We start from the raw sequence: 27,258 nt of genomic DNA on the forward strand, positions 1-27,258 counted from the left end.
AGAGGTAGGATGGCAGGCAAGCATGCAGAGCAAAACCACCTACTTTGCTCTATGTGTTAGTCACTTAAGTGGAGTAGGAAGATGAACCCTGGTTTAGGAGTAATCGAACTTCTTAAGGTGATAGCATCTGCTGGAATGGCAGGAGTGTGTGGGGCAGGTAGAGAGGTGGGGAAATTCACTTTTTCCCCCTATAGTGTTGTTATTCTTAAGGGGGAAGGTGCTTACTCTCTGTTCTTTATATATCATTGTCATTTCCCCAGCATTTCTTCCACAGAAAGGAAATATGTCCTATTGCCTCTACATCTGACACTTTAAGAAAAAGTGCCAGTGACCTGTGCTAGTTATAGTACTTCCATTAGAGATTGTTACAAATGTTTTGTTATTGAAAATTTGGTGTTATTGTTCTAGAACAACCATCACATATACCCAATAATCGATTCTTATACCATATGATGTCTTAATTGTGAATTATGTTGGTTGAGTATGTCTAAGGAAAAAGATTGACTCTAGAAACTCCAAGGTTTTTCTCTTGTTGGGGGACCTCAACCCCAGAGTAATACAAAAAGTGTAGGGGATTGTATGGCTCTCTGATGGAGGCTGAACTCATGATAGGAACAGGTTGCTTGATTATTCTAGGTGGTAGGCTCTCTCTCAACTCTGGGATGGGGGAACTTGGGCCCTAAAGTAACACTATTATAACCACTAGGTATTGCCATCTGGTAAGATTTGGAGGTTTAACATGGAAATTGGCAAGATGTTTTTTTTTTTTTTCTCCTCACCAAAGTTTTTTCTTTCCAGTAGGTAGTCCTAAGATGTGTGCCTGACCCTTAGTTCATGTTATACACTATTCTTGGCTTGGAGATGGAAATTCTTTGAGGAACCTGCATTCTAAACCACACTTGAATCAGGCTACAACAATGACTCTATTAGCCTAAGGGTATATGGTTCAATTTCATGTAGATAATCTCTCTCTGTTACCTTAAGAGCTTGTAAAAACTATTCATTAAAATCAAGTGCCTTTTATGATTACAACTCAGAGCTCTCAGTTAAGTAAGAAACCCCAAAATTTTGACCAGTTTGAATTCTGTGATTTTTAGCTAGATACTATATTTTTCCATTGCCTTCTTCACTACACAGAATTAATACACAAGATTGCATGACAAAGAATTTAAATCAATCACAGTTTTATATCTAGAGTGAGTTAGAAATTAAACCAGGAGTTAGAAATAGACTTTAAAAATAGAACCTTTGGAATAAAGTTTGCCATCTGTAGATGGCAGACGAAGCAATATGGTCTATATCCCCAAGAGATCATAAAAAAGAGAAAAGTATCCACAGGTACAAAAATATTTATAGCAACACTTTTCATGGTGGCAAAGAATGGGAAATTGATTGGATGCCCATCAATTGCGTAATGGCTGAACAAATTGTGGTATATGAATTTAGTGGAATAATATTGTGCTATAAAAAAATGATGAGCAGGTAGATTTAATAAAAAAAAAACCAACTGAAAAGACTTACATGAACTGATGCTGAGTGAAGTGAGCAGAACTGGAGAACATTGCACACAGCAACGCTGTGGCGACCAACTCTGATAGACTTTGCCCTTCTCAGCAATACAGTGATTTAAGACAATTCCAAAAGACTCAAGATGGAAAATGCAATCACTATCTAGAGAAAGAACAAGAGTCTGAATGCAGATCAAAGCATTCTATTTTCTTTTTTTTCTTTCTTGTGGTTTTTCCCTTTCGTAATGATTCTTCTTTCACAACATGGCTAATGTGGAAATATGTTTAATATGATTGTATATGTATAGCCTATATCAGATTGGGAGGAGGGAGGGGAGGGAGAGAGAAAAAAAATTTGGAACTCAAAATCTTATAAAATTAAATGTTGAAAACTATCTTTACATGTAACTAGAAAAAATAAATTGCTATTAAGAAAAAAAAAGAAGAGTCATCAGGGAGGAAGAAATTGAAGCACTTTAATGGTTATATTTGTCAAAGAAAAACAATTCATTTTCCTCTTAGGGATCTGACTGGGGTAACAATGGCTTGGATCTTTTGGCAGCCACCACCATACCATACACTTAAAAATGGGCTTATTCTTAAAATGCTAGTTCTCTGTTCATCTGACTTGCTGGTTTGCTCTTCTTCCATCAGTGTACACCTTTTTTGCCAGATCTAAAAGTATAAACCTCTTCTCTGTCATAGTTCCTTTCTTTTGAAAATGAATTATATCACTCTTTTGTATTTATTTCATTTGAAATCTCTCTCCTTTCTTCCTTCCAGAGAGCTACATCTTATTAAAAAGAATTTTCTAAAGAAAAACATAACTAAAACTGATTAATACCTTGAAAAAGTTTGATAATGTATGCAATGTTCTAGACCATTGGAGCAAAGTATTAAAAAAAACCAAAAAAAACCAAAGGTATTTTCTTGTATTTTTTCATTGGGGTCAAACTTGTTCTTTGAAATTTTGCAACACTCATTTTTGATAGTTTTGTGGTTGTTCTTTCCATTTGTGTTGTTTTAGCCACTGTGTAAATTTCTTTCTTGCTCAATTTGTATAGGTCTTTTCCATATTCCCCATATTCATTATATTCATCATTTCTTATAGCACAGTAATATTATGTTGCATTCATGGTTCACAGTTTGTTTATCCATTCCCCACTTGATGGGCATCTACTTTCCAGTTTTTCTATTACAAAACAAGCTGGTCTAAATATTATGGTACATATGGAGCCTTTCTTTTTACCAATGCCCTGATATCTGCTTTGCAATGAAATCTCCAGTTTGAAAGGTATAGAAAATTTATCCATTTTGAATACCTAATTTCAAACTACTTCCCAGAATGGTTACTGTAGTAACTCACAGGTCCAACAATGTATTAACATTACTATCTTTTCATAACTCTTCCTACATTGACTTTTCCCACTTTTTTTCATCTTTATCAATTTGCTGGGTATGAACTAAAACCTCATGGTTATTTTGGTTTGTATTTTTCTTATTACTACTTATTTTAATTATTATTTCATATGATTTCTAATAATTTGCAATTCTTTTGAGAGTTATATGTTTTGGATTTTTTCAAAAAATATTTATCAATTTGGGAGTAGCTTTTGGCCCTATATCTTTCTTTTAGTTGTCTTTATATCTTGGATGCCAAATTCTTATCTGAGAAATGTGATACAATTTTTTTTCATTCATTTCCTCACTCATTTTCTTATCCTGGGTGCATTAATTTGACTTCTGCAAAAGATTTAGTTTTGCGCAATCAAAATTATCTGGTTTTGGTAATCATTTGTCCCCCCTTGTTTGTTTAAGAATTCACCTACCAATAGCTGTTAAAGATATACCATCTGCTTCTATTCTAATTTTTATAGCATAATATTTAATGTAAAGGTTGCATATCTATTTAGAATTTTTTTATGACTGTAACAACGGTAAGCTGTTAGTCTGAGCCTAATTTTTGCCAACAGCTTATACTTTTTCAAACAGTTTTTTTTAAAATCAAATAAATAGATTTTTCTCAAGTAATATATGTTTAAGGTTTATCAAAATCTGGGTTATTGAATTTCATTATTTGTTTCACTTTTGTCTAGCTTGCTCAACTGATGCTTTCTATTTTTAGCTAATATTAACTTGCTTTGACAATTGATTTCTTTAATATAATCCAATGTCTGGAAATTCTATTCCCCTTTAATTCCTACTTTTCCCATTATTTCTCTTAATACCCTAGATCAGGAGTTAATCTTGTCATGGATCCCTTTGGCTGTCTCTGGTAAAGCTTAGCACTACTACAGTATGTTGGCTCAACTCATAATCCAACAAAATTCTAAGTTTTCATTATAGGTAATAGACATAATTTCCCTCTATCCAAGTTCACTGAGCCACTGAAATCTATCCATGGAGTCAGGTTAAGAACCTCTACTCTTGATTTTTTGTTCCTCCCAGTGAACTTTTTATTATTAAATCAAGTCCCATAAGGTATCCCTTTGGTAGTGTGATTGGTACAGCATTAAAACTAAGGATTAACTGTATTATCATTTTTATTATATTGGCATGTCCTAGCCATGATTATAGACTATTTCTCCAACCGCTTAAGTTGTTCTTTATTTCTTTAAGGAGCATTTTGTAATTGAATCTATATGAATCATCAGTGTGCTTTGGTAGACTGACTGCCAAATACTTAATACATTTTGCAAGTTCAATTACAAGAGTGAAGAGAAACATAAAAAAGTTAAGTATGAATGGATGATAAAGGATGTAGTAAGGATAAGCTACTGAGTACATTCAAATCTGAGATGATACTTTTGTCCCCTCTGAACTCTATCATCATCATCAGAGTTTATAGGAGTCTAGTTAGACATGGCCTGGAGTAGTTTTGTTATGGCTTGATGATCTTTTTCAGTTTTCAACATTCACTTCCACAAGATTTTGAATTCCAATTTTTCTCCGAATTTCTTCTCTCCCTCTACCCCAGGACAACATGCACCCCAACAACCCCTTCCCCAATCTGTCCTCCCTTCTATCCCTCCTTCTTTCTCCAATTCCCCTTCCCTCTATTTCCTGTAGGGCAAGATACATTTCTACTCTCATTGTCTGTACATCTTACTTCCCAGTTGCTAGCAAAACCAATTTTTAACATGCATTTTTAAAGCTTTGAGTTCCACATTTTCTCCCTTTCTCCCTCCCCACGCATCCTCATTGAGGAAGCAAGCAATTCATTATAGGTCATACATGTGTAGCCATGCAACAATAACACTCATGTTACCAAAGACTAACTACATTTCCCCCTATCCTGTCTTGCCCTCCATTTCTTCCATTCTCTTCCTTGACCTGTTCCCTTACAAGAGTGTTTGCTTCTAATTTCCCCTTTCCCCAATCTGTCATCTCTTCTACTATCCTCCCACTCCTATCCTCTTCCTCCTTGCCTTCCTGATAGGTAAGATAGATTTCCATACCTAATTGAATGTGTATTACTCCCTCCTTAAGCCAAATCCAATGAGAGCTAAGCTCACTTACTTCCTATCACCTCCTCCTCTTCCCCTCCATTGTAAAAGCTCTTTCTTGCTTCTTTTATGTGAGATGATTTACTACATTCTATCTTTCTGCTTCTCCCAATACATTTAATTTTATTTTTCAGGTATCCTATCTTCATACTCAGTTTACACTGTGCCTTCTGTGTGTGTGTGTGTATGTTTGTTTGTGTATTTATATATGTATATATACATGTATACATACACACATATACACACACATATAATATAGACATACATATGCATACACATACATACATATTCATGCACACACACATGTATATGTGCATATATATACATACATACACACATACACACAATTACACATACTCACATATATTCCCTCTACCCTAATACTGAGAAAGGTCCCATAAGTTACAAATATCATCTTTCCATTTAAGAATATAAACAGTTCAATTTTAATGAGTCTCATGACTTCTCTTTCCTGTTTACTTTTTCATGATTCTCTTTATCTTGTGTTTGAAAGTCAAATTTTCTTTTCAGCTCTGGTCTTTTCATCAAGAGTGTTTGAAAGTCCTCTATTTCATTTAAAGACCATTCCCCTGAAGTATTATACTCAGTTTTGCTGGGTAGGTGATTCTTGGTTTTAGTCCTAGTTCCTTTGACTTCTGGAATATCCTATTCCACACCCTTCGATTCCTTAATGTAGAAGCTGCTAGATCTTGTGTTATCCTGATTGTATTTCCACAATACTCAAATTGTTTCTTTCTAGCTGCTTGTAATATTTTCTCCTTGATCTGGGAACTCTGGAATTTGACTATAATGTTCCTAGGAGTTTCTCTTTGGATTTCTTTCAGGAGGTGATCAGTGGATTCTTTCAATATTTATTTTGCTCCCTGGTTCTAGAACATCAGGGCAGTTTTCCTTGATAATTTCATGAAAGATGATATCTAGGCTCCTTTTTTGGTCATGGCTTTCAGATAGTCCCATAATTTTAAAATTGTTTCTCCTGGATCTATTTTCCAGGTCACTTGTTTTTCCAATGAGATATTTTACATTATCTTCCATTTTTTCATTCTTTTGGTTTTGTTTTGTGATTTCTTGGTTTCTCATAAAGTCATTAGCCTCCTTCTGTTCCATTCTAATTTTGAAAGAACTATTTTCTTCAGTGAGCTTTTGAACCTCCTTTTCCATTTAGCTAATTCTGCTTTTTAAAGCATTCTTTTCCTCATTGGCTCATTGAACCTCTTTTGCCAATTGAGTTAGCCTATTTTTCAAGGTGTTATTTTCTTCAGCATTTTTTGGGTCTCCTTTAGCAAGTTGTTGACGCACTTTTCATGATTTTCTTGCATCTTTCTCATTTCTCTTCCCAATTTTTCCTCCACCTCTCTTACTTGACTTTCAAAATCCTTTTTGAGCTCTTCCATGGCCTGAGACTATTGAATATTTATTTTGGATGTTTGGGATACAGAAGCCTTGACTTTTATGTCTTTTCTTGATGGTAAACATTGTTCTTCCTCATCTGAAAGTATGGGAGAAGATATCTGTTCACCAAGAAAGTAACCTTCTATGGTCTTATTTTTTTCCACTTTTTTGACTTTTGGGTCCTTTGTCAAGAGTAAGGTATACTCTGGGGGTCTGTAAGATCTCAGTTCCTCCAAGATGATACAATCAGGTGTGTATTCTGGTCTGGGAGCAAGGAGAAATTTTTATGCCCAGAATCTAAGTAATAGAGTTTTCTCTTCACAACCACCTAGCCTCTAGTTCTGCCAAGCCAGCACTGGGGGCTGAGATTCAGATAAGCTGCAGGGGCAGGGCTGCCATTCAGTGTGAGATAAAGATCTGTAGCGGATGGCCTGCGTCCCTACTCAGCTCTGTGATGTGGTGAAGAAAAGAGACACGGGAGGTGGGAAAAGATAGACCAATTCCATTTATTGATCTGAGGGTCAAGGTATTTATAGACAGAAACTGTAAGCCTATGTGACATTCTGCTTGTCTCCTGTCCCAGTGATCTGGCCAGTCTTATTGTCTTTAAAGACTGTTAGCCTAGAGGGCATCTATTTTACATATCCCTTGTTTTCTGTAATTCCCATGTTTGTCTTACGGAGACAGCAACATCTGGGGGGCATGGAGAGCCACTCCAGATGATAATGAGCACAGTCTCAAAGAATAGTTTCCCCAAAGGTCTTTCCTGATCTTGTCAACAGCACTCCACCCTGGCCCTCAACAATTCCCCCTTTCTTTGGTTGTAACCAGAATCAAGGTACTCGGGTTTGAAAAGCTTACCCATGAGAGAGAAGGCACCTATGAATAGGTGGCCATACAGAAAAACAAAGGGATAGAGGTAATATAAATATGAGACAATGGAATGGGGATGCAAAGGGATTTGTATTAGCAACATAATCCCAAATCGCTTGCAGCTTCCTTGGGGTCAAGATTTCCTTTGGAGGCCCGATCTATAAATTATATAGAGAGGTATTATAATAGACAGGAGTAACACAAATAGAAATGAACCTATAATCACATCTTATGAACAATCTTGTTTCAAAAACATCAACTTTGTTTCCCATCACCATAATAGTTTTCCTTAAAGCATCCATTAAATTGTATGTACGGATAAGCCAATTGATACAGAGGAAGCCAATGCTGCCACAAAGATTATAATGCCTAAAATAATGCAACTTATACATCTTTTCTGTCTTACTTTCAACATTAACTGATTAAAAGTTTGATCAGATACAGATACCAGCCTTCACTTTTGATAAGCATTACAGCAAACCTAGGACACATAACTACAGATATAATGCTAGTATTAGCTATATGAAAACCAATGTATTCAGTGATAGTACAATTAAAGCACATTATTTCCCAATCACAAAAGCAAAAATTCGATCTATATCAATTTGTTTCCCAAAAACCTTAAACCCATGTGCTACCATAATTACCTCCTCTTTCTTCCCTCCCCATTTCACCACCCATAACCCAAGGTGGATTATGTACAAAAAGTCCATCTATCTTCCTCTCAATCAGTTCCTTCTGCTGTGGTGGTCAGCTGGAGGGTGCCCAGAAGCAGAATGGGTGTCTTCATTGTCCTGTCATTCCAATGATCATGTCTTCCTTTTCCTTAATTCATATCTTCTCCAATGTATGGCAGAGGTCAAATGTTTCTTTCTGGTATCCAGATCATTTCTTCACCATTTCCTGTGGAAATACAAGCATAACCTCACCCCCACGTTAAGAGTTCAGAGGGTCCATGCCACAATCCTGTTTTCATGTCCCTCCATTTCACCTTCACTTTTTCCAATCAGTGAGGTGTGTTTTGCCTTTTTGAAACTGTTTTTGAGCTGGCATAAGCCCCTCTCTATCTGGTGTCAGGAAATTAATGGTATACAACACCGTATCAACTCTTCTTATTCTTTTACCTTCTTCTCTCCCTTTCTTTTGTTTTTGGAGGAGAGTTTTTATGTCATGATTGTGATGTTCTACAATGGCTTGACCAGTAGGATTATATGGGATGCCAGTTCTATGCAGTATTCTGTATGACAGACAGAACTTAGTAAAGGCTTGACTAGTTTAAGCTGGACCATTATCTGTTTTTATAATTTGTGGAATACCTAGAGTTGCAAAACACCTAAACAGATGATCAATAACAAATTTTTTTGATTCCCCAGTCAGTGGGTGGAGTCACATGAAGGTATTTATTACTTCCAAATTCTGGGACATGTATGACATCCATTTGCCATATTTCAAGAGAACTGCATCCTCGAGGATTGATGGATGTATTTGATGGAGCTGGCAAAAACAGAATGCAATGTGGACAAGATGTTACTACAATGCTTCTTGCTTGCTCTCTAGTAATATGAAATTGCCTTCAAAGTATGGAACCTGACTGATGAAACTGATTGTGAGAATGTTGTGCTTGTAAAACAGTGCAAGCAAGCTGTCTGCTTGTCTATTTCCCTCTATTATAGGCCCTGGCAGTTGTGTATGGGATGCGACCCAAGATCTTTTGGGGTAAGGGATGAAGGTCTCAGCTTCTGAAATTCCTTCCTGCTGAGATTGGACGTAGAGCTGTCCCTGCCTCAATAGGTCCTATTCAAGGGATACATAGCCTGAGCAGTTATCTGTAAGTTGCTGGCTTGCACTCTGGAAAAGACAAACCTGGCATGGAGGTTAGACAAAGACTAAACAGGCACAAAAGGAATATAAAAAAAGGACAATTTCCCTGGCATAACAAAGAAGACCAGTCTAGGCCAAGGGCAACAGATTTGAATATGAAAGACTAGATTAAGTGGGAAGATTCAGGAAGACCTGGCTACAAATTTGAGTATGAAAAGCCAGGCTAAGTGGCAAGATTACCGTAGATAAGATAGCTCATAAGTTATCACTCTTCACTAGCATAACTGTATTGTCTTAAACAAAAGAGATTCCAAACTTAAACCTTACAACTGAATAGATATACGTCATTGTTTCCCAGGCTAGTTTCTCCTTCTCTGATTACATTTACTCTGGAAGAAAAACTTTTAGAAATTAAGTTGTTAGTAAGTTCAAACACTAATTTTAACTTTTGCCTAGGCCATGGAATGACTACAAATTCAGATTAAAAGAGCAAGATCTTTTCTGCTTTATAGATCATTACATGTTAATTTATCGATACATTGCCTTGAAAATGAAAATTTAGGTTTTACAAGAGATTGTTTTAAAATGTTTCCTCTAAAATCTTTTGTTTTAAAACAGTTTAAAATTTGTCCTGATGTTAACAGTCACTAAACTTTTATAAAGAAAATTAGTTGAAAATCTTTAAAATGATAGTTCTCTTTTTACTTTGAAACAAAAATAAACCTTTAAAATTAAAATCCATTAAAGCTTAGTTGGTATGAAAATGTCATTAAGTGATATGAATGCCCAAAGTATTACAACAAACCAAATTCTTAATTATCATAGAATTCCTAGATAACACAAAATGCTTTAGTCAAAAAGGGGCAATATATACTCTCACATTGATTAACAGTAAGAGAGTGATTACAGAAAACACTACTGCTTATAAAATTCTTTTAAACAGTGGGGACATCTTAGGTGAGTCTTAAGTAGTTTACTTAGATTGCTGAACATGTTCTAATTTCAGATAAAAATATTAGATTTCCATTACACAAAAGGGACTCACAGGTGTTATTGGTCACTTGGTATTGATCATAGAAATTTGCTATAGAAAGAGAAAGCAGGGATATGTGACATAGCAAATACGACAGAATAAAACATCCTTGACTTCGTTTGAATTCAGATAAGAGTAAAATTCTCCAAATATGTAGTATCTGTTTCATAGTCAGACTCAGGAATAGTCCGGTGGGAAATATTCCCTTTGAGTAGCTTGTGGCATTTCTCTCAGCTACTGATTTAATGCAAACAACCACACCCAAATTCAAACTCAAAACAAAAATATTTATGGTCTCAAATATCTCTCACCTTTAACAGCAAAATTCACTCATCAGCTCAGAGCCAGATAGTCATTCCTATTCTCATGGAGTTCAGTAAGCAGGACTCATATGCATAAGGGAATCCCATCAAGATCTTTCCTTTTCAAGTTTAAAACTTGTCCAGAAGTAAAAGCCAATCGCCAAAAATCCTCTCCATTTGTTACAACTTCTGAGCAAGTCCTATTGATTGTTTATAATTTGCATTAGCCAATCAAGTTTCTTCCTCAGGGTTGATGACGGTTTCCTAGAGGCCTTAGCAATTTTACAAAATAAAGGAGATTGGTACCGCGCCCATGCCTGCCAACCCCCAAGCATACAGGAGGTCTGTTCTGAATGGGCACATCTCAATAAAGTTTTCATTCAATTCCTTTCTTTCTACATGCAGTAATCACTTAACAATTTTAGGTTTAGCATTAAAGCAGTAACTCCAAGTAACTTAACAATCTCACAACTTTGAAAATAATTGCCAAATTGTTTGAACTGAAACTTCTTTAACAGGCAAAGGTGAAAATACCTGGTTTTCTAAATGACAGTTACAAAAACCAAAACATTATAAGACAAGGTTAGCAGGACTGATAAAATTTAAAGTAACATACACATTTTTCCCAACAGCTTTTAGGTTCAACAAAATTCAGATTAGAAATTGGTTTCTCTAACACTGTTTCTGGATTGCAGGGGTTACTCAATTTTTTATAACACAAGACTATAACACTTTGAAAGCACGACAGTAACACAAATAGTGAACCTTAGATGTCATTAATTACATTTCCAAACCATCACACATAAATATTATTAATAGAAGACTGGGCTTACTAAATGTAGGGGCTGGTTGGCTTCTGATCTCATACTGCTGTGGCCCAAACCCTACTCTCGGGGAGGGTAAATTAAATTTCCTACTATTCTTTAGCATTCTCTTCCCTTGATCTGATCTGGGATGATAAGAGTTACAATTCACTGTAGTCCTAGCTGGGTGGTGAGTTGGGACTGCAGGGCAAAAAAAATCTTAATGGTTCTAACCTTTACTCAAGTAAATTTTACTTCTGTGTCCACTCCTTAAGAACTTCTTTGAAAGAGAGGGCTTTTGAATCTATCAGCTGAAGTGAGGGAGACTTCTGGACAACTATCCAGTGGCACAAAGTCCCCTCTGTTCTACTGGAGAGTTCAAAAGCTTTATCTCTGCTGAGGTGTCTTTTTCAGATCTATGCGTTTTTCCAATTTGCCTTAGTGCCAAATAATATAACAAATTTTGACCTGTCTTAAACATTCAATTAGGAGTGACATGTTTCACTTAAAATATGACCAGAATAACTACTTTTTGGTTATTTCCCACTATACAAAAACTTCTCTTTTAGGTGAGGCATGAGATAATTAACATGCTAGTCAACCAGCCTCTGATATGAGGAAAAAACTTCCCTGATTTCTTCTTGTCTTTCTCTCCACCTTCCCAACCTGGCCAGGGTTAGAAGGTAGAAAGAGAGAGAGAATTTTACTAACAACTTTCCAAAACTTTTATGCTTTCCTTAAAACTGCACATGTGTTATTTCCTTGTATACCTTATCCAAAAGTGCCTTTAGCAGTATAAGGTTAGTTTCTCTCTTTCTCCCATACTCCTCCCTGATGCTGCAGTCATCAGAGAGAAGGGACGAGAGGAAAGGAAAGAGAAAACATGGGAAAGAGATTAACACACAAACACACTCCCACAGAACATAGGGACAGAATACATATACAGACAATAAGACAGAATTCAAAAAACTGAGAAAAGATTGTCAGAAATCCTCTGCACAAATTAGACCTATGGCTTGATTTCTTTTGCTTTGCTCCAAACATGCTTTGTGAAATTCAAATTTCCGCATTAAGTAATCTCCTTCAAGAGTGATTTTATCTAATTACGCCAATCAGTGGGGCATAGGGCTGTCTGAGAAATGCTGTCTAGAAGAGTGAAGGAATATTTCATATCCCTTGAATAAAGTAAGTTCACTCTGTCCTTTTGGTGACCTCTCAAGGAACATAACATGCGCCAGTTGGCCATGCCTTAATGTTTTGGGAACTAGCCACTCCCGGAACACATAGATAATACTTGGAGGATCTGGCTAGTCCTCCCAGTATATGATTAATTAACTTATATCTTTTGGCCCCCGTATGATATCTCCTTGATGGACAAAACCTGCATTCCCATGGCCATGTGCCTGACCAGCTTGGAACAGTGTGTGGAGCCGTTGGCAAAAAGCCTTCTTTGTCTAGGTCCCTATAAACTCCCCTTGCTTAGTGCAAGTCCTCGGAATCTCACCCATGGAGAGGACACTCTGCCTGGGACCTCTTTGCTCCCAATTCGGACCCTGAACACTGTATCCCGGGATTCCCCAGCTGATGAAATTCAGGTGTTGGTGCTCCTCGAATTGGTGATGTTTTTCTATTTCCTCTTATATCTATATTAATATTGCTATAATTATATTAGTATTAGGCTATATTAATTATTTCTGCTGTAGCTCTAAACTGTTCATGCATTTGCTTTTTCTGTAAATCAATAAAATATCCAGCTTCTTCTTCTCAAATGTGTCTTATTGTAGGTGCAAATCTGAACCATAAATTTCCTTAATCATACATAATTGGACGAATCCGAACCCCTTTTGAAATCACAATCACAGTTCAATCACTGAATGTAAGGATTACTTGGTCCATAACTGATTGCCCCTTGTATTAATTCCTTTAAAAATTTAGAATCCAGAGGGGTGAATTCTCTTGCAACTCCTCCTGGGTTAATGGGATCTGGGGTTTCTGGAGGAGTATAGAACAGCAGTGGTTCTATGGGAGCCGAGGGTTCCAGGGGTGCTGAGGCTTCCTCTGACCAGGAATCTACCTCTTCTTCCCCTTCCTCCTTCTCCGTAACCAGCTTTATCTGAGTGTTTCTGCTCTTAAAAAGTATCTGACTTATGGTTAACCTTGTTTTTGCTATTTACCTGTCAGTATTGATTTCTTATGAACAGAATCTGCCTTTTGATTCTGTTAACACAATAAATTCTCCCCGTAAGCCTGTAAGTGCTGAGATTTTACTGTGCCTGCGTGAACCTTGGACAAAGTGAAATGCCCCAGCTGGGGTTCTTCGAGGCTTCCCCTTACCTTCGTTGTCTTGTCACAACTTGGAATTCCAAGGGGGCCACTATCACCGAGAGACGAGTCCCTTTCCTGGATCAGGTCCCTGTTGAGGCGCCATTTGTAGCGGATGGCCCGCATCCCTACACAGCTTGGTGATGTGGTGAAGAAAAGAGACACGGGAGGTGGGAAAAGATAGACCAATTTCATTTATTGATCTGAGGGTCAAGGTATTTATAGACAGAAACTGCAAGCCTACATGACATTCTGCTCCTCTCTGTCCCAGTGATTTGGTCAGTCTTATTGTCTTTAAAGACTGTTAGCCTAGAGGGCATCTATTTTACATATCCCTTGTTTTCTGTAATTCCCATGTTTGTCTTACTGAGACAGCAACATCTGGGGGGCATGGAGAGCCACTCCAGATGATAATGAGCACAGTCTCAAAGAACAGTTTCCCTGAAGGTCTTTCCTGATCTTGTCAACAGCACCCTACCCTGGCCCTCAACAAAGATCAACTGCTCAAATCCCCCAGGAGTATTAGGTGGGGGCAGGGCTTCTACACAGGACTGAGGTAAGAATCAGCTGCTCAGTGCCCCCAGGGTTTTAGATTCAACAATGGATGCAGGCTACTGTGGGGGCTTCTGTGGGAGCTGCTGCCGTCCACCGATGTGGTCTCTGCAGCTTCTGCCTAAGGCCAGAGCTGTGGGAAGGCTCTTCTCCCTTCTCAGCCAGCTGAAAAAACCCTGACACTGACTTTTGGCACCTGTGGTTTGAGGGATCTGAGAACTGCTGCTACTGTGACTGGGAATTTCATCCTTGAGGCCTGCTCGTGTCCTCCTCCCAGAGCCGCACCATGTGGCCAAGGCTGCGCTACGCTCTGCTCTGCGTCTGGTGCGACAGACATTTCCTGTTTGCCTTTCAGGTTACCCTGGGCTGGAAATCTCCACTCTGTTGTTCTGTGGCTTCTGCTGCTCTAGAATTTGTTGAGAGTCTTTCTTTACAGGTATTTTGTGAGCTGTAGGGGAAGAGTTAGTATATGTGCATCTTTCTATTCCACCATCTTGGCTCCTCTCCTTGATAATTTCTTGAAAGATGATGTGTAGGCTCTTTTTCTAATCATCATTTCCAGGTAGACAATTTCTAAATTTTCTCTCCTGGATCTATTTTCCAAGTCAGTTGTTTTTTCAATGAGATATTTAACATTGTGTTTTATTTTTTTCACTCTTTTGATTTTATTTTATAATTTCTTGATTTCTCATAAAGTCATTATTTGCTCCATTCTAATTTTTAAGGAATTATTTCCTTCAGTGAACTTTTGAACCTCCTTTTCTGCCTGGCCAATTCTGCTTTTTAAGGCATTCTTCTCATTGGCTTTGTAGACCTCTTTTGCCATTTGGGTTAATCTATTTTTAAAGGAGTTAGTTTCTTTTTGCTTGTTTGTTTTTCATATAATTTCATTTATTTTCATTTTTCAACATTCACTTACACAAAATTTGAATTTCAAATCTCCCCATCTTTCCCCTACCCCCACCCCAGGACAGCATATACTTTGGTTGCCCTTTCCTCCAATCTACCCTCCTTTCTAACATCATTCCCCTTATCCCCTTCCCTTCTATTTTCCTGTAGGGTAATATAGATTTTTACCCCCCATTGCTTATATATCTTATTTCCTGGTTGCATGTAAAAACAACCTCTAACATTAATTTTTAAAACTTTGAGTTCCACATTCTCTCCCTTGCCCCCTCTCCACCCACCCTCATTGAGAAAGCAAGCAATTCAATAAAGATTATACGTGTGTGGTCATGCAAAACAACTCCATCACACTGATGTAAAAGACTAACTATATTTCCCTCTATCCTGTTCCACCCTCCATATATTCTATTCTCTCCTTTGACTTGTCCCTCTACCAAAGCATTTGCTCCATATTACCCCTTCCCCCAATCTGCTATCCCTTCTATTGTCTCCTCTCTCTTATCCCCTCCCACCTACTTTCCTATAGGGTAAGATAAACTTCCATACCCAATTGAGTATGCATGTTATTTCTTCCTAAAGTAGATTGAGAACTCCAGAAACAGCCACCACTGCAGCAGTGGCTGACCCTGCCCTGGGGCTAGGACTGGGACCAGACCACGTTTCTCTCTCTCGCTCAGATGAGAGAGCTTTCCCACTGACTTTTGAAGCTGTTTTTGTCTTTTTTGCTTTGAGAAGTCTGGAAACCTTTGCAGCTACCAGTGATTCAGTGCCCTGAGGTCTCTTCCAGTTCAGTCCATGCTGGGCTACACTCTGCTCTGAGCCCAGTGCAATAGTCCCTTCCTGCTGACCTTCCAGATTGTCTTGGGCTGAAAATCTGTTTCACCCTGTCATTTTGTGACTTCTGATGCTCTATAATTTGTTTAGGGTCATTTTGCAGGTATTTTGAGGAATGTGGGGGAAGAGTTCAATCAGGTCCCTGTTTCTACCCCAGCATCTTGGCTCTACCAGATAAAGATATTTAATGGGGATAAATACAATGTCTTAAATATAGGTTCAAAAATATAATTTAATAATTTCAATAGAATTTAATAACTTTCAGAATAAGGGAGAAGATTGTCCCACTGTATTGAGTCTCAGTTAGATTTCATCTAAAGAATTCTTCTCAATTCTAGATACCTTGGTTTAAGAACTGCTTTGAATAGTGAGAGGGTGTCCACAAGAGAGCAAACCAGATGATAAATATCCTTGAGTATGTGTCATATGATGATTGGTTGAGGAATTGGGAAGTTTGCTTTGGAAAAGAGAAGGCCAGATATAACTGTATTCAAGTATTTGAAAGGTTATCATGTTCAGAGATTAGATTTGTTCTTCTTGACTCAGAGAGAAGAGCTTAGAGCAGGGGTTAAAGTTGCAAAGAAACAGGAAAATTTTCTTGACACCAGGAACTATCCAAAACTATGATGAGTTTTTCCTCATTTGGAAGTCCAACAAAGTAGTCATGTTATTGGGTCCAATTCAAAATGAACAGGAGGCTGAGGATGGAGGGCAGAATGACTTTTAACTCCTGGGACACTCTAGAGGTCTTGTCTGGAAAAAGAAAGAATAGAAAGCCCAAGTCCATGAAGTTTTTGAGGCAAAGTAGCAGAGTTATCAAGTAGAGTAAGAATAAGGTGGTGGAATATCTGGATTTCCTCCATGAATTTAGCCCCAGTGTACCCAGGACACCTCTCTTAACTTGATATCTCAAGTTGTGGAAAGAGTACCATGAGTTTAGGGTTGACTTCTTGGGGAGAAGAGGTCAGAGTTCAAGTACCCCACCTTCATTGCTCTAGTTCTTTCCCTTATGTCTCAATATTCAAAAAAGGTGTCTTGCAGGATGAAAGGAAAGGAATAGAATCCTAGATCTAGATGGACATTAGAGAGCTTCTAGTTCAAGCCTCTTATTTTACAGTTGAGAAAATTGAGGTCTACCAGGGTAAAAAAACTTGCCAGGAATAACACAGACACTAAGTGGCAGTGTCTGGATGTATACTCAGGTCCTTGGATTCCAAGTTCAGCATTCTTTTCACTGTACAATACTGATTTTCTTGGACAAAAAAAATCTAGTTGGGCCATTTTCCATGCCAAACCATGGGGGAAAGTTGAGACAAACCTGAAAAGATGCTGAGAGGTCATCTGAACATACCTCTTCATTTCACAGACTAAGGAAAAAGGACTGAGAGGGGTGAGGTGACCTTCCTTTCTACTTCAAGGATAGTAAATGACCAAAAGGAAACTTCAGAAACAATATGGCAGCTAGATGTTACAGTAGACAGAGTATGACCTGAGTTCAAATCTTATGTCAGACATCTACTAAACGTGTGACCCTGGACAAGTCATTATCTGTCTCAGTTTCATCATATGTAAAGTGGAAAAAGCAATATCATCCACTTCTCAGGGTAGCTGTGAGGATAAAATAAGGTATTTGGAAAATGTTTTGGAAACTTAAAAGTGCTATGTAAATACTAGCTATTGTTAATAACTGATATTTTTTGACTCTTTTTGGTAATAATAAGGTACATGAGGGTAAAATAAGATAACATTTATAAAGTGCTAATAAATGTTAGATATTAGAAAGAATATTGGGCCTGAGATCAGGAGTATTGAATTTTAAGCAGTCATTAATTTTCACATATATGTCTTGTTCCTGAAATAAATAATACACTCATTGATCGCTGATGGATATCAGGGTCAATATTCAGGAAAGCATGGAAAATTAGAAGAGAAACATGAGGGGGATTAGTACTAAGAGACATGGAAGCCTCTGGTCCTTAAGGGAGAAACTGATCTTTTCCCAGTTTTTATACTGTCAGCTGCATGTGAATGTTTAAGGGATAGCAGTGGTGTGTGTTTAAAGACAGGGAGAGGCAGAATGCTATAACTATTCATTTTTCCTAGAATACTAGGCATCATAGGGAACTCCTACTCTGTTGCTCAGAAATGTGACAAAGCAGTCCAAGATACTGAATTCTAAGCTAGGATCTGAACTCAGGGCTTCTTCATTCAGTAATTAACAGACATTAAGTGCCTCTTCTGTGCAAAGCACTGTGAGATATGAAGATGAAAACAACACTGTCTTTGCTTCCAAGATTGTAATTCAAAAGGTCTTGAAAAGAGCACTGGAGAGGCCTGGAGTAGAAGGAAAGAGAGAGGGAAAATAGCTACTGAGTTAGGGGATTCCCTCTTCCCCCCTTGCTATGAATGAAGGATTTCATACAGGAAGGAATTATCACCAACGTGATGTCCCTGGTAATTATGGAAATAAGCTAACCTTTCTAACCTTGAGTTTAAGTTCTTGTTGAAGATAATGTTTCTGTCTTTATGTTTCCCAACACAATCCCAAGAACTTTTTCTGGAACTGCATCAACTTCAACATTCTGAATGCTACATTCAGCTCTATAGTTATTATACTGGGGCCAATTAAACTGTTCTAATAGGGTACAGTGGAAAAAGCACTGGTTTGGAAGTTAGAGGACCAGAATTTGACACTACCTATGTGACCTTATATGAGTCACTTAAGTTCCCTGGGCACCACTTTCCTCATCGGTGAAATCAATGGGTGGGAGTAGATGGCTTCTGAGGTCTTTCCAGCTGTAGAGCTATGATCCCTAGGAATGTATCCCCTAATGACAGCTCCCTGTAGTTCTATACCCCTGGTAATAGTACATATCAGGGCATGTTTGATTTCTTTGATTTCTGACTGCCCCAACATGAAGAGAAGAACCACAGTGGTGGGAACCATGAGGCATAGGAAGAGTCTGGTGTAGTTTGTATAACGTTCAATGCCTTAAAAGAGAAGATAGAAATAAGCAGGGTCACTGGGAGTAATCTGAACCATGAACAAAAAAATTGTCTTGATCAGTTCACCTAGAGGAAACTGATCATTGAAACAACTACCCTCCTCACAGTGTCAGAGCAGGAGTATTTCCTTTGGCTGAGGCTTGGCCAGTGATAGAGCTCAGGAGTTCTGCTCCTTTAGGTACTAGGTTGGTACCAAGGTCAAGAATAACTGCAACTGAAATCCCTGTAGGACTCTATGATCTCAGGCTCCTGGGAAAACAGTCAGAAATTTACCTGTACAGATCTCACTGGCAAGAATAGTACGGGAGTTGTTGCTGACAGGGTTCTTGGCAGTACAGGTGTACTGGTCATAGTCACCACATTTCCAGCTGATGCTGAGGATGGGTCCTTCACTCGATACAATAACTCCTTGTCTCACATACATCCAACTGTATGTTACATTGTCTTTTGCTTTTTCCACAGAACATGTCACGTTGACAAGACAGGTACCATCATCATTGATCCTAGGACCCGGTGTAATTTCTGGCTCTGTCAATCGCTCTGCATGAAGGGTAAAATATAATATTTGTTTTAATTGTGCTTCTCCCCCCTGTAAAGATGGTCAATAATTTCCTTAGGCATCAAAACCCTGGGTTTCAGAGTTTTGCTCTGGAGTACCACAAAGCACCATCCAGTTCCAATTGCTAATATTACCCGAGTCTGCACACCCAGAACTACAAAGGGGCAGATTATTCAGATAGGGCACATCATTATCTGTGAAAAACTGTCCTTCTTCTCTCATCCTTTTCTGATCAACAACAACCTAGAATAGGTAGTTTCCAGAATGGTTGAAGGAAAATGACTCCCTTGGGCTATCACACTGCCCCACAAATGGGCTCTCACAGATGGGATCTGAGAAACCAGTACCTGTTACACTCCTCACACACTTCTATTTGTGTAGAAGGAGACGTTCTCTATCTGAATAATAATATTTTATTAATAATTTAACACTGAACATCATTATAACCAGCTAAACTTGTGTGACCACTATTTACATGGAAATTAATTTTAATGAATGATTTGTCATAACACCTTTTCTGTCAATTCCTTTAAGTCCTCATCAGGATTCTTCATCCATTCATTCTCATTCACTTTCCCCTTTATTTGGTGATAGTGTGTTCTCTAGTCTCCAAATTTTCTGTCTTTCATCATTTAATAAAACTTCTTTCCAGGTTTCTTAATATATATCTCATATTTGATGTTAATAATTTGATTATTTTTATAATATGAATATACCTTAATTTATTCTACCATTCCCCACCAATAGGTGGACATTTAAATTGTTTCCAGGTTTTCATGATTACATGCAATTCTTCCATGGCAATCTTACCAGAAATAGCTCTTTAAAAAAATGATCACACACACACAAGCATTTGTGATTTATGTCCCTAAAAACAGTGAAATTATTACAGTAGAATCCGAGACTCCTAACTAAAAAGATTGTGCAAGTTTGTCCCTCTGCCAGTAACGGGTGTGAGTACTTGTTCTTCCACAACCTCTATTTTTGTCACTTTGATCAGTGAGAAATAGTATAAAATAAGGGTCTAAATTTGCATCTCTGGAGTTCCATCTCCATGTTTTCTGGTGATCCCCATTGCCAGATTATGTTCCTCAAAAGTATTCTTGTGTGATTGTAACCTCAAATTCAATAAAACAGAACTCATTATCTTCCCCCACCCAGAACCAAACTTCTTTTGAACTTTCTGATTACTTTTGAGGACACCACAATTTTTCCCATCCCTGGGGTCAGTATCTTGTTGTCATCTTTGACTTCTCATGGCCATATCTTGTTCTGTCTCTGTAACATTCTATATATGCATGTATGTGTGTATGTATTTGCACGTATAAACACACACACATATACATACATATGTATCCCTTCCTATATACCTTGTTGCCTTGCACTAATGTGGCTTGATCAATGCTTTATCTCTCTCTCTCTGTCTCTTTCTCTGTCTCTCTCTGTCTCTGTCTCTCTGTCTCTCTCTGTCTCTCTGTCTCTCTGTCTGTCTCTCTCTATGTATATATATATATATGTATATATATATATGTATATATATACATATATATATACACACACACATTAGCTTTCTATCCTTGTATATTCCTCCAGAACTTTAATCCTTTTACTCTCGAATTATGGGAACTTCTAGTTCTGTCCTGTCTACCTCAATTCACTTCTTAGAATTTGATCTCTTCCCAGCTTTATCCTAATGTCCCAGTATGGCACTAATCTTCTATATAAACACATCTTGTGTCATGCCACTTTGAGGCTCAGATATCTATAATAGCTCCATATTGTATCAAGTCTGAAATCCTCTGCTTATCTTTCAAGGTTCACTCTAAAACCTTCCCACTATTCTCCAAAACCCATATTCCAGTAAAGCTGATGTCTTCACTATCCCCAAAATATGCAAAATAAGTCACATTTAATCTGATCTCAGAGCTTTCTCCATGTTTCTACTCTTATCTTTAATGTTCCCTCTTTATCTTTTTTTACTTGACTAAAATCAGCTCACACTTCCTCCTAGTCTAGCTGAAGACTCAATCCTCCCTCCTGTTCTTTCCTCTTCTCTGCTTAACTTACCGTACACTTCCAGTTTGATGTACTCTGAGTGTTCTTTTCCTGTATTCTCTAAGAAAACCTTTAATTTATAGGTGCTACTGTCTTCCTTCTGAAGCTGTTGGATATGCAAAGTGACATTATCTTCAAGACTGATCCGTGTTTGCAGGTTGGTTTTGAATGTTACTGGGTTTGTTGCTTTGTACCATGTCAAGAGCTTCTGGGTCTCATTGTAAAACCAAGAGACTTCTGAAAAGGGCCCATGAAATGATTCAGATTTCTTGAGCTTTACAGATTCGCCAATAGTAGATATCAGGTGTCTTGCTGAGTGAACTGCCAACCAGAGCCAGAGCAAGAATCTTGTTAGTGATAGAAAAATAAAAACCATAGCCAAGGAAGTATCTTGGTGGGGGTGCCATTGGAGGGCTCTATGAAACATAATAATAGATAATATTTGCATAATACTTTAAGGTTTGCCAAGTACTACATATTATCTCATAAGAATCTCAAAACAAAACAACCAGATGAGAATTACAGACATTTTTATACCCATTGTAGAGAAAACAAAACTAAGGCTCATAGAAATTCAAAGTGACTTGTCCACAGAAACCTGGCTAGTGTCCTAAGTGGTATTCAAAACTGACTGCCAGGATCCTGTGAACTGTAATACAGATAGAGCCTGGAATGGGAAATGGCTAAGGCAACGTTGTTTAGAACACAGCTATAACTGACCTTGTATGAGAGTCATCATCACCCTTCCCCTTGGTGATGTACATAAGATCTCAAAAGGCATATAAAACAGCCTTCTTTACAAAACTTTTCTTAGAAAGAAACAGTCCAGAAAAACAGAAATATACACAAGCTATTAAAACCACCCAGGTAATCAGACTCTTTTAAAGCTATACTTGAAGATATCCCACCTGTCTCTCATTCTCTCTCTCCTTTCAACTCATCATAAGGACCTCTTATGGTCACTGCATAAGGACCAGTTGACAAAAATAAGGTCAAAGATACTTCATAAATGGAAAGAGATTGATGATCTCATTAGGATTACCAGGAGCAACCACAGCCTAGTTGTTTTGTCTCCTTGATTATGGTCATATACATGGATATTGTGGCAAAAGTGAACTCTGTCATAGGCTCCAGTTGCCGAGGGATTCAATGTTAAGTGATTAAGTGAAGTTTATGGCAAAACTAAAAAATGAAGTTCTACTAGAGGTTAAAAACTACTGATGCCAAGTTCTGGCTTTATCTTGACTCTCAGAATACTTTTATATACTGAAATAAAGGGATAGTGAGTCACCTTCTGACTTTGAGCCATACTTGCTTCATCTGCAAAATGGGGATAACAATCTACTCTTCCTATCTAAAGTGACCACTTGCATTTGTAGCCAGTTACTCTTGGCTACAGGGTAAGGAGATGTCTATAGGCCCTACTGGTCCATCAGGGGATGTGTATTTTCTTCATGCATATACCCACTGATGGTAGCATATTTTTGTTGATACACATGGGTAAGATTCCATACATCAGTACTGAAAAAATGCAGAATTGATCAGAGTCATTTTCAAACATTTATGTGATGTCACAGAAAATATTATAAGTACCAGAAAATTGAAGAAAAAATATAAAAACAAAACCAGAAAAAGATTCTAAAATTTAGACTAATAAGCTTGATACTGATATTCAGCAAAATTCCAAGATATATTATTCAAAAAAAGAAGATGATTCTTAGAAGTTAGCACAAAATCACTAAAAAGTTATAACAATTCTAAATTAATAATAGGATTACCATTCTTATAGATTAGGGAAATAAAACTGAATTTCAGGAAGATATATAACAGTTTTAATGATTTTCTTGGAACAAGTTGAAATGATGTGGACTGGATGATAGTCAACTTAGATGTATTTATAACTGACGGAATAGCTATATTCAGAGACTGTTGATTGGTGGTTCAATGGGAACCTGAAAAAATCCATGTTGATGTGCCTTAGAGGCCTGTGCATAGCCATCTGTTTAACATTTTTATCAGTAACTTGGATGAAGACACATAAGGGATATTTGTGAAGATTACAAATGACCCTAAGCTGTGAGGGATAGCAAAGAAGTCTGACTAGATGGCCTCTAAGATCCATTTCATCTTTAAAATTTATGATTCCCTAACTGATTGACAGAATCAGGGATTAAAAACCCAATCCAACTCTGATTAATACAATGATCTAAGATAATTCCAAAGGACTCATGATGAAAAAAAACACTGTCTACCTCAGAGAGAGAAGTGAGGAACTCTGTGTGCAAATTGTAGTATAATATTCCCACTTTCTTCACTTTTCTTGCTTTTTTGCAACATGGCTAATCGGGAAATATGTTTCCATGATTTGACACGGATAATTGACATAATATTTCTTGCTTTCTCAGTGGGGTGGAGAAGAGTAGGAGGGAGATAGAGAATTTAGAACTCAAAATCTTAAAAAAAGAATGTTTAAAATAAATTATATATACACGTTTGTACTAAAACAACAAAAACACAAACCAGTCATCCAAAGGGCATTTATGAAGTACCCAGAATATTCTGCTGGGCACTGGGCAAAGACAAAATCAAAACCAATTCCTGCCCTCAAGGACCTTATTTTTTACTCTGGTCTTACAAATGTGAATAGGTAAGTATATACAAGATAATTTGAGGCCAGGTAGAGTGCTAAGAACCAGGGAAAACCAGAAAAGCTTACTACTATTGGACATGGCACTTGAAGGAGGCTAGAGATTCTAAGAGGTTAGAGGTACAGAAGGAATGCAATCCTTTTTGATGTCTGTAATTTTATGTCTATAAAGGAGAACAAGTGCAAAACCACAAAAGTAGGAAACAGAATACTGAGTTCAGTGAATATAAAATCCATCATTTGGCTGAAACATAGAATTCATAAAGGAGGATATTGTACAATAAATCTGGAAAGGTAGTCTAAAGCCAGATTGTGAAGGACTTTAAATCATTAATAATTAGAGAAATGCAACTAAAACAACTCTGAGGCACCACCTCCCATCCATCAGATTGCCTACCATGATAGAAACGAAAATGACAATTGCTAGAGAAGATGTGGAAAAAATAGATACACAGAAGCACTGGTAGAATTGTGAATTGGTCTAAGTATTCCAGAATACACTTTCACTCAGCAGTACTACTCCTAGTTCTGTATCTCAAAGAGATAAAAACAAAAGGGAAAAAATCTATGTGTACTAACACATTTATAACTGCTCTTTGGAAACTGAGGAGATGCCCATCAATTGGGGAATAGCTGAACAAGTTGTGATATTTGAGAGTGATGGAATACTGTAGGAAATGATGAACAGAAGGGTTTCAGAAAAACCTGGAAAAACTTATATGAACTAATGCAAAGTGAATTGGAGAGCATTTGTACAGAGTAACAGCAATATTCTAACAATAAACAATTGTAAAAGATTTGACTACTCTGATCAATGCAATGACCCATGAAAATTAATTAAAAATAAAAAATTATGAAAACAAAAGATCTCTTGCTTTGGCATTTTTGTCACTGGCTCATGGTCAAGGACAGAAGAGAACTGTGTGATGGGGAAAGACGCCTACTCCCTACTATAGGTTAAAAAATACTGATGTCAAGTTCTGGCTTTATCTTGACTCTCAGAATATTTTTATATACTGAAATAAAGGGATAGTGAGTCACCTTCTGTCTTTGTGCCACACTTGCTTCATCTGTAAAATGAGGATAACGATCTACTCTACTTGGCATTTAAAGTCAACCTGCTCCCACCTTACACTTCCACCCTGGCTATGTGTTCTCTCCTACACACACTCTATATTTTAGTCAACTTAGCTTTATAAGTGTTATTCATTACACACAATATTCTGTCTCCTTCCTGTGCCTTTGTCCAGGCTGTTCTACATTTGGAACACATTCTCTTCTCACTTCACCTTCTGCAAATCCTTAATTTCCTTAACAGCTTAGTGAAAATGCTTCCACCCACAGGAGACCTTTCTTAACCAACACCTAACCTCTTTGCAGCTATTACTGCCTCCTCTCCCCCAAATTATCCCATATTTACTTTGTGTTTATATTTTTATATACTCATTGTACTGTTTATCTCAATTGATTATACACACCATGAGGTCAGGGACTATATCATTTTTGTCTTTTTATTCTCAGCAGCTAATATAGTTCCTAGTACATAGCAGGCACTATTAATAAATTTATATTGATTCATTAACATTGAATCCTATCCATGAGGTAGGCTGAACAGGTTTAGTTACGCTCAATGTTACTGAAAAGGCAAAAGGGACTAAATGATTGGTTCGGAGCCAAGACTCCTAGAATCACGAACTGCTATAACCGAAAGTCATAGAGAACTTGTGTAGTCCAATACCTATTTTATAGATAAGGAAACTGAAACCTGGAGAATTGTCTTTCCCAAGAATCTAGATCTCCTTGTCTGCATGTCTAGTGCTCAAGAAAATGGTTTATACCCATATAAAATTGCTGATGAAAGACAGGGGCTGCTGGAATAAATAGAGTGAATAAATCTAGATTCATTTGAATGGTGAGTAATTCCTAAAAATCTGTGTGTGATAGTAGCGAGTATAGCAGGCCTTTGACTTTGACAGGGGAGCTAACTTCCTCTCATGGTCTTTAGCACTGAAAGGTAGTTGGGAAGGGAGAATAAGTTTTAAAAATTAGACTCCTAAGGCTAGATCTATAAATTCAGAGCAGTCAGTCAGACAGGTTTCCTGACTTGGACCTTATAGAATACGTCCAAAGGGGCTGGGCTTGAGAAAGGGAAGACACGAGGGACTTAGGCATATAAAGAGCAAAAATCTTCATGGCTGACTTCCTCTTCTTTCACTGGCTTTGTCAACACCCTTCCGTGACCTCACCAATACCCATTTTGATTCCCTTCCTTTGCCCCTATCTCTTTTTTTGGTTGCCCCTTGTTGGAAAGGAAGTTAGATTCATATGAAATAAGAATGTGCCTTCCAACTCAACTTAGCTGAGTTTGACACAAAGGGATCAGACATTACACTCCCTGAGGAGTTGTCACCTCCTCTTCCCTCTATCTCTAACCTGAAGCCTCCCAGTAAAGAGACAGATGAGAATGAATATAAAGTACCTTGAGAGGAGATTATGAGCATTAGCAGACCCAGATTCCACCTCCGAAATGACATGATATTTCTTTGGTATTCTCAGCCAAGGATCTGGTTGAGACTTGAGACCTTCCGTATCCTGGTACTTATTCAATTCACTAGAAGTTAGAGGTTTTGCCTCTCTCTTCCTCTTCTATGAGATCACATCCTTTCTATAATGAGGACTAGAACCTGAAATCAACGGGCAGAATGGGAACTTGTATAAAGCACTTATTTTTGCAATTCTTTATTTACAACTTCCTGACTCTTTGGGCGAATAAGTTAGGAAAAATGACAAGGCATAGACTGTGTGGTCTGGTGTTGAGACAGACATCACTCATTACTGTGCTTGAAAGGGAAACCAATCCTCCTGAGAAGAGGGACTGAGAAAAGAGCTAGAAAGTTATACCCTAAAGAAAGGAATAATTCAGCAAGTGGAAAGTCTGTTTTGTATATACTCCTCATTAACAGAGAGAAACTGTTTACTGGGATTGAAATTCTGGTAATCTTGGAGAGATGTAATCAATTCCTCTAAGCAGTTGTGACTGAAAAGGAAAGGAAAACTGAGAATAGATTGAAATTTGGAAAAGGGGATTTCAAAGGGTTCAAAGAAAGGATAGTTGGGA

At 37.6% G+C, this 27,258-nt stretch overlaps 1 protein-coding gene across 3 annotated transcripts; it reads right to left on the reverse strand.

The window, feature by feature from the left end:
- Positions 1-5,335: 5,335 nt before the first annotated feature.
- Positions 5,336-26,689, reverse strand: LOC140529027 (SLAM family member 9-like). Of its 3 annotated transcripts, none has more exons than XR_011975393.1 (4): positions 21,506-23,149; positions 19,153-19,419; positions 13,594-16,626; positions 5,336-8,203 (listed from the first exon to the last, which is right to left on the reverse strand). XR_011975393.1 is itself a non-coding variant. In XM_072647422.1 (4 exons), the coding sequence occupies exons 1-4, from the start codon at positions 26,672-26,674 to the stop codon at positions 16,541-16,543; spliced, it is 717 nt and encodes a 238-aa protein (XP_072503523.1). In that variant the 5' UTR covers positions 26,675-26,689; the 3' UTR covers positions 12,875-16,540. The 3 variants fall into 3 exon arrangements, 2 of the variants coding, with proteins under 2 accessions (XP_072503523.1, XP_072503522.1); XM_072647422.1 differs by lacking the exon at positions 5,336-8,203 and adding an exon at positions 26,620-26,689 and having other exon boundaries at positions 12,875-16,626; positions 21,506-21,814; XM_072647421.1 differs by lacking the exon at positions 5,336-8,203 and having other exon boundaries at positions 12,875-16,626.
- Between the last annotated feature and the right edge of the window lie 569 nt (positions 26,690-27,258).

This window comes from Notamacropus eugenii, chromosome 2, assembly GCF_028372415.1.
Source record: "Notamacropus eugenii isolate mMacEug1 chromosome 2, mMacEug1.pri_v2, whole genome shotgun sequence".
Classification (NCBI taxonomy): Eukaryota; Metazoa; Chordata; class Mammalia; order Diprotodontia; family Macropodidae; genus Notamacropus; species Notamacropus eugenii.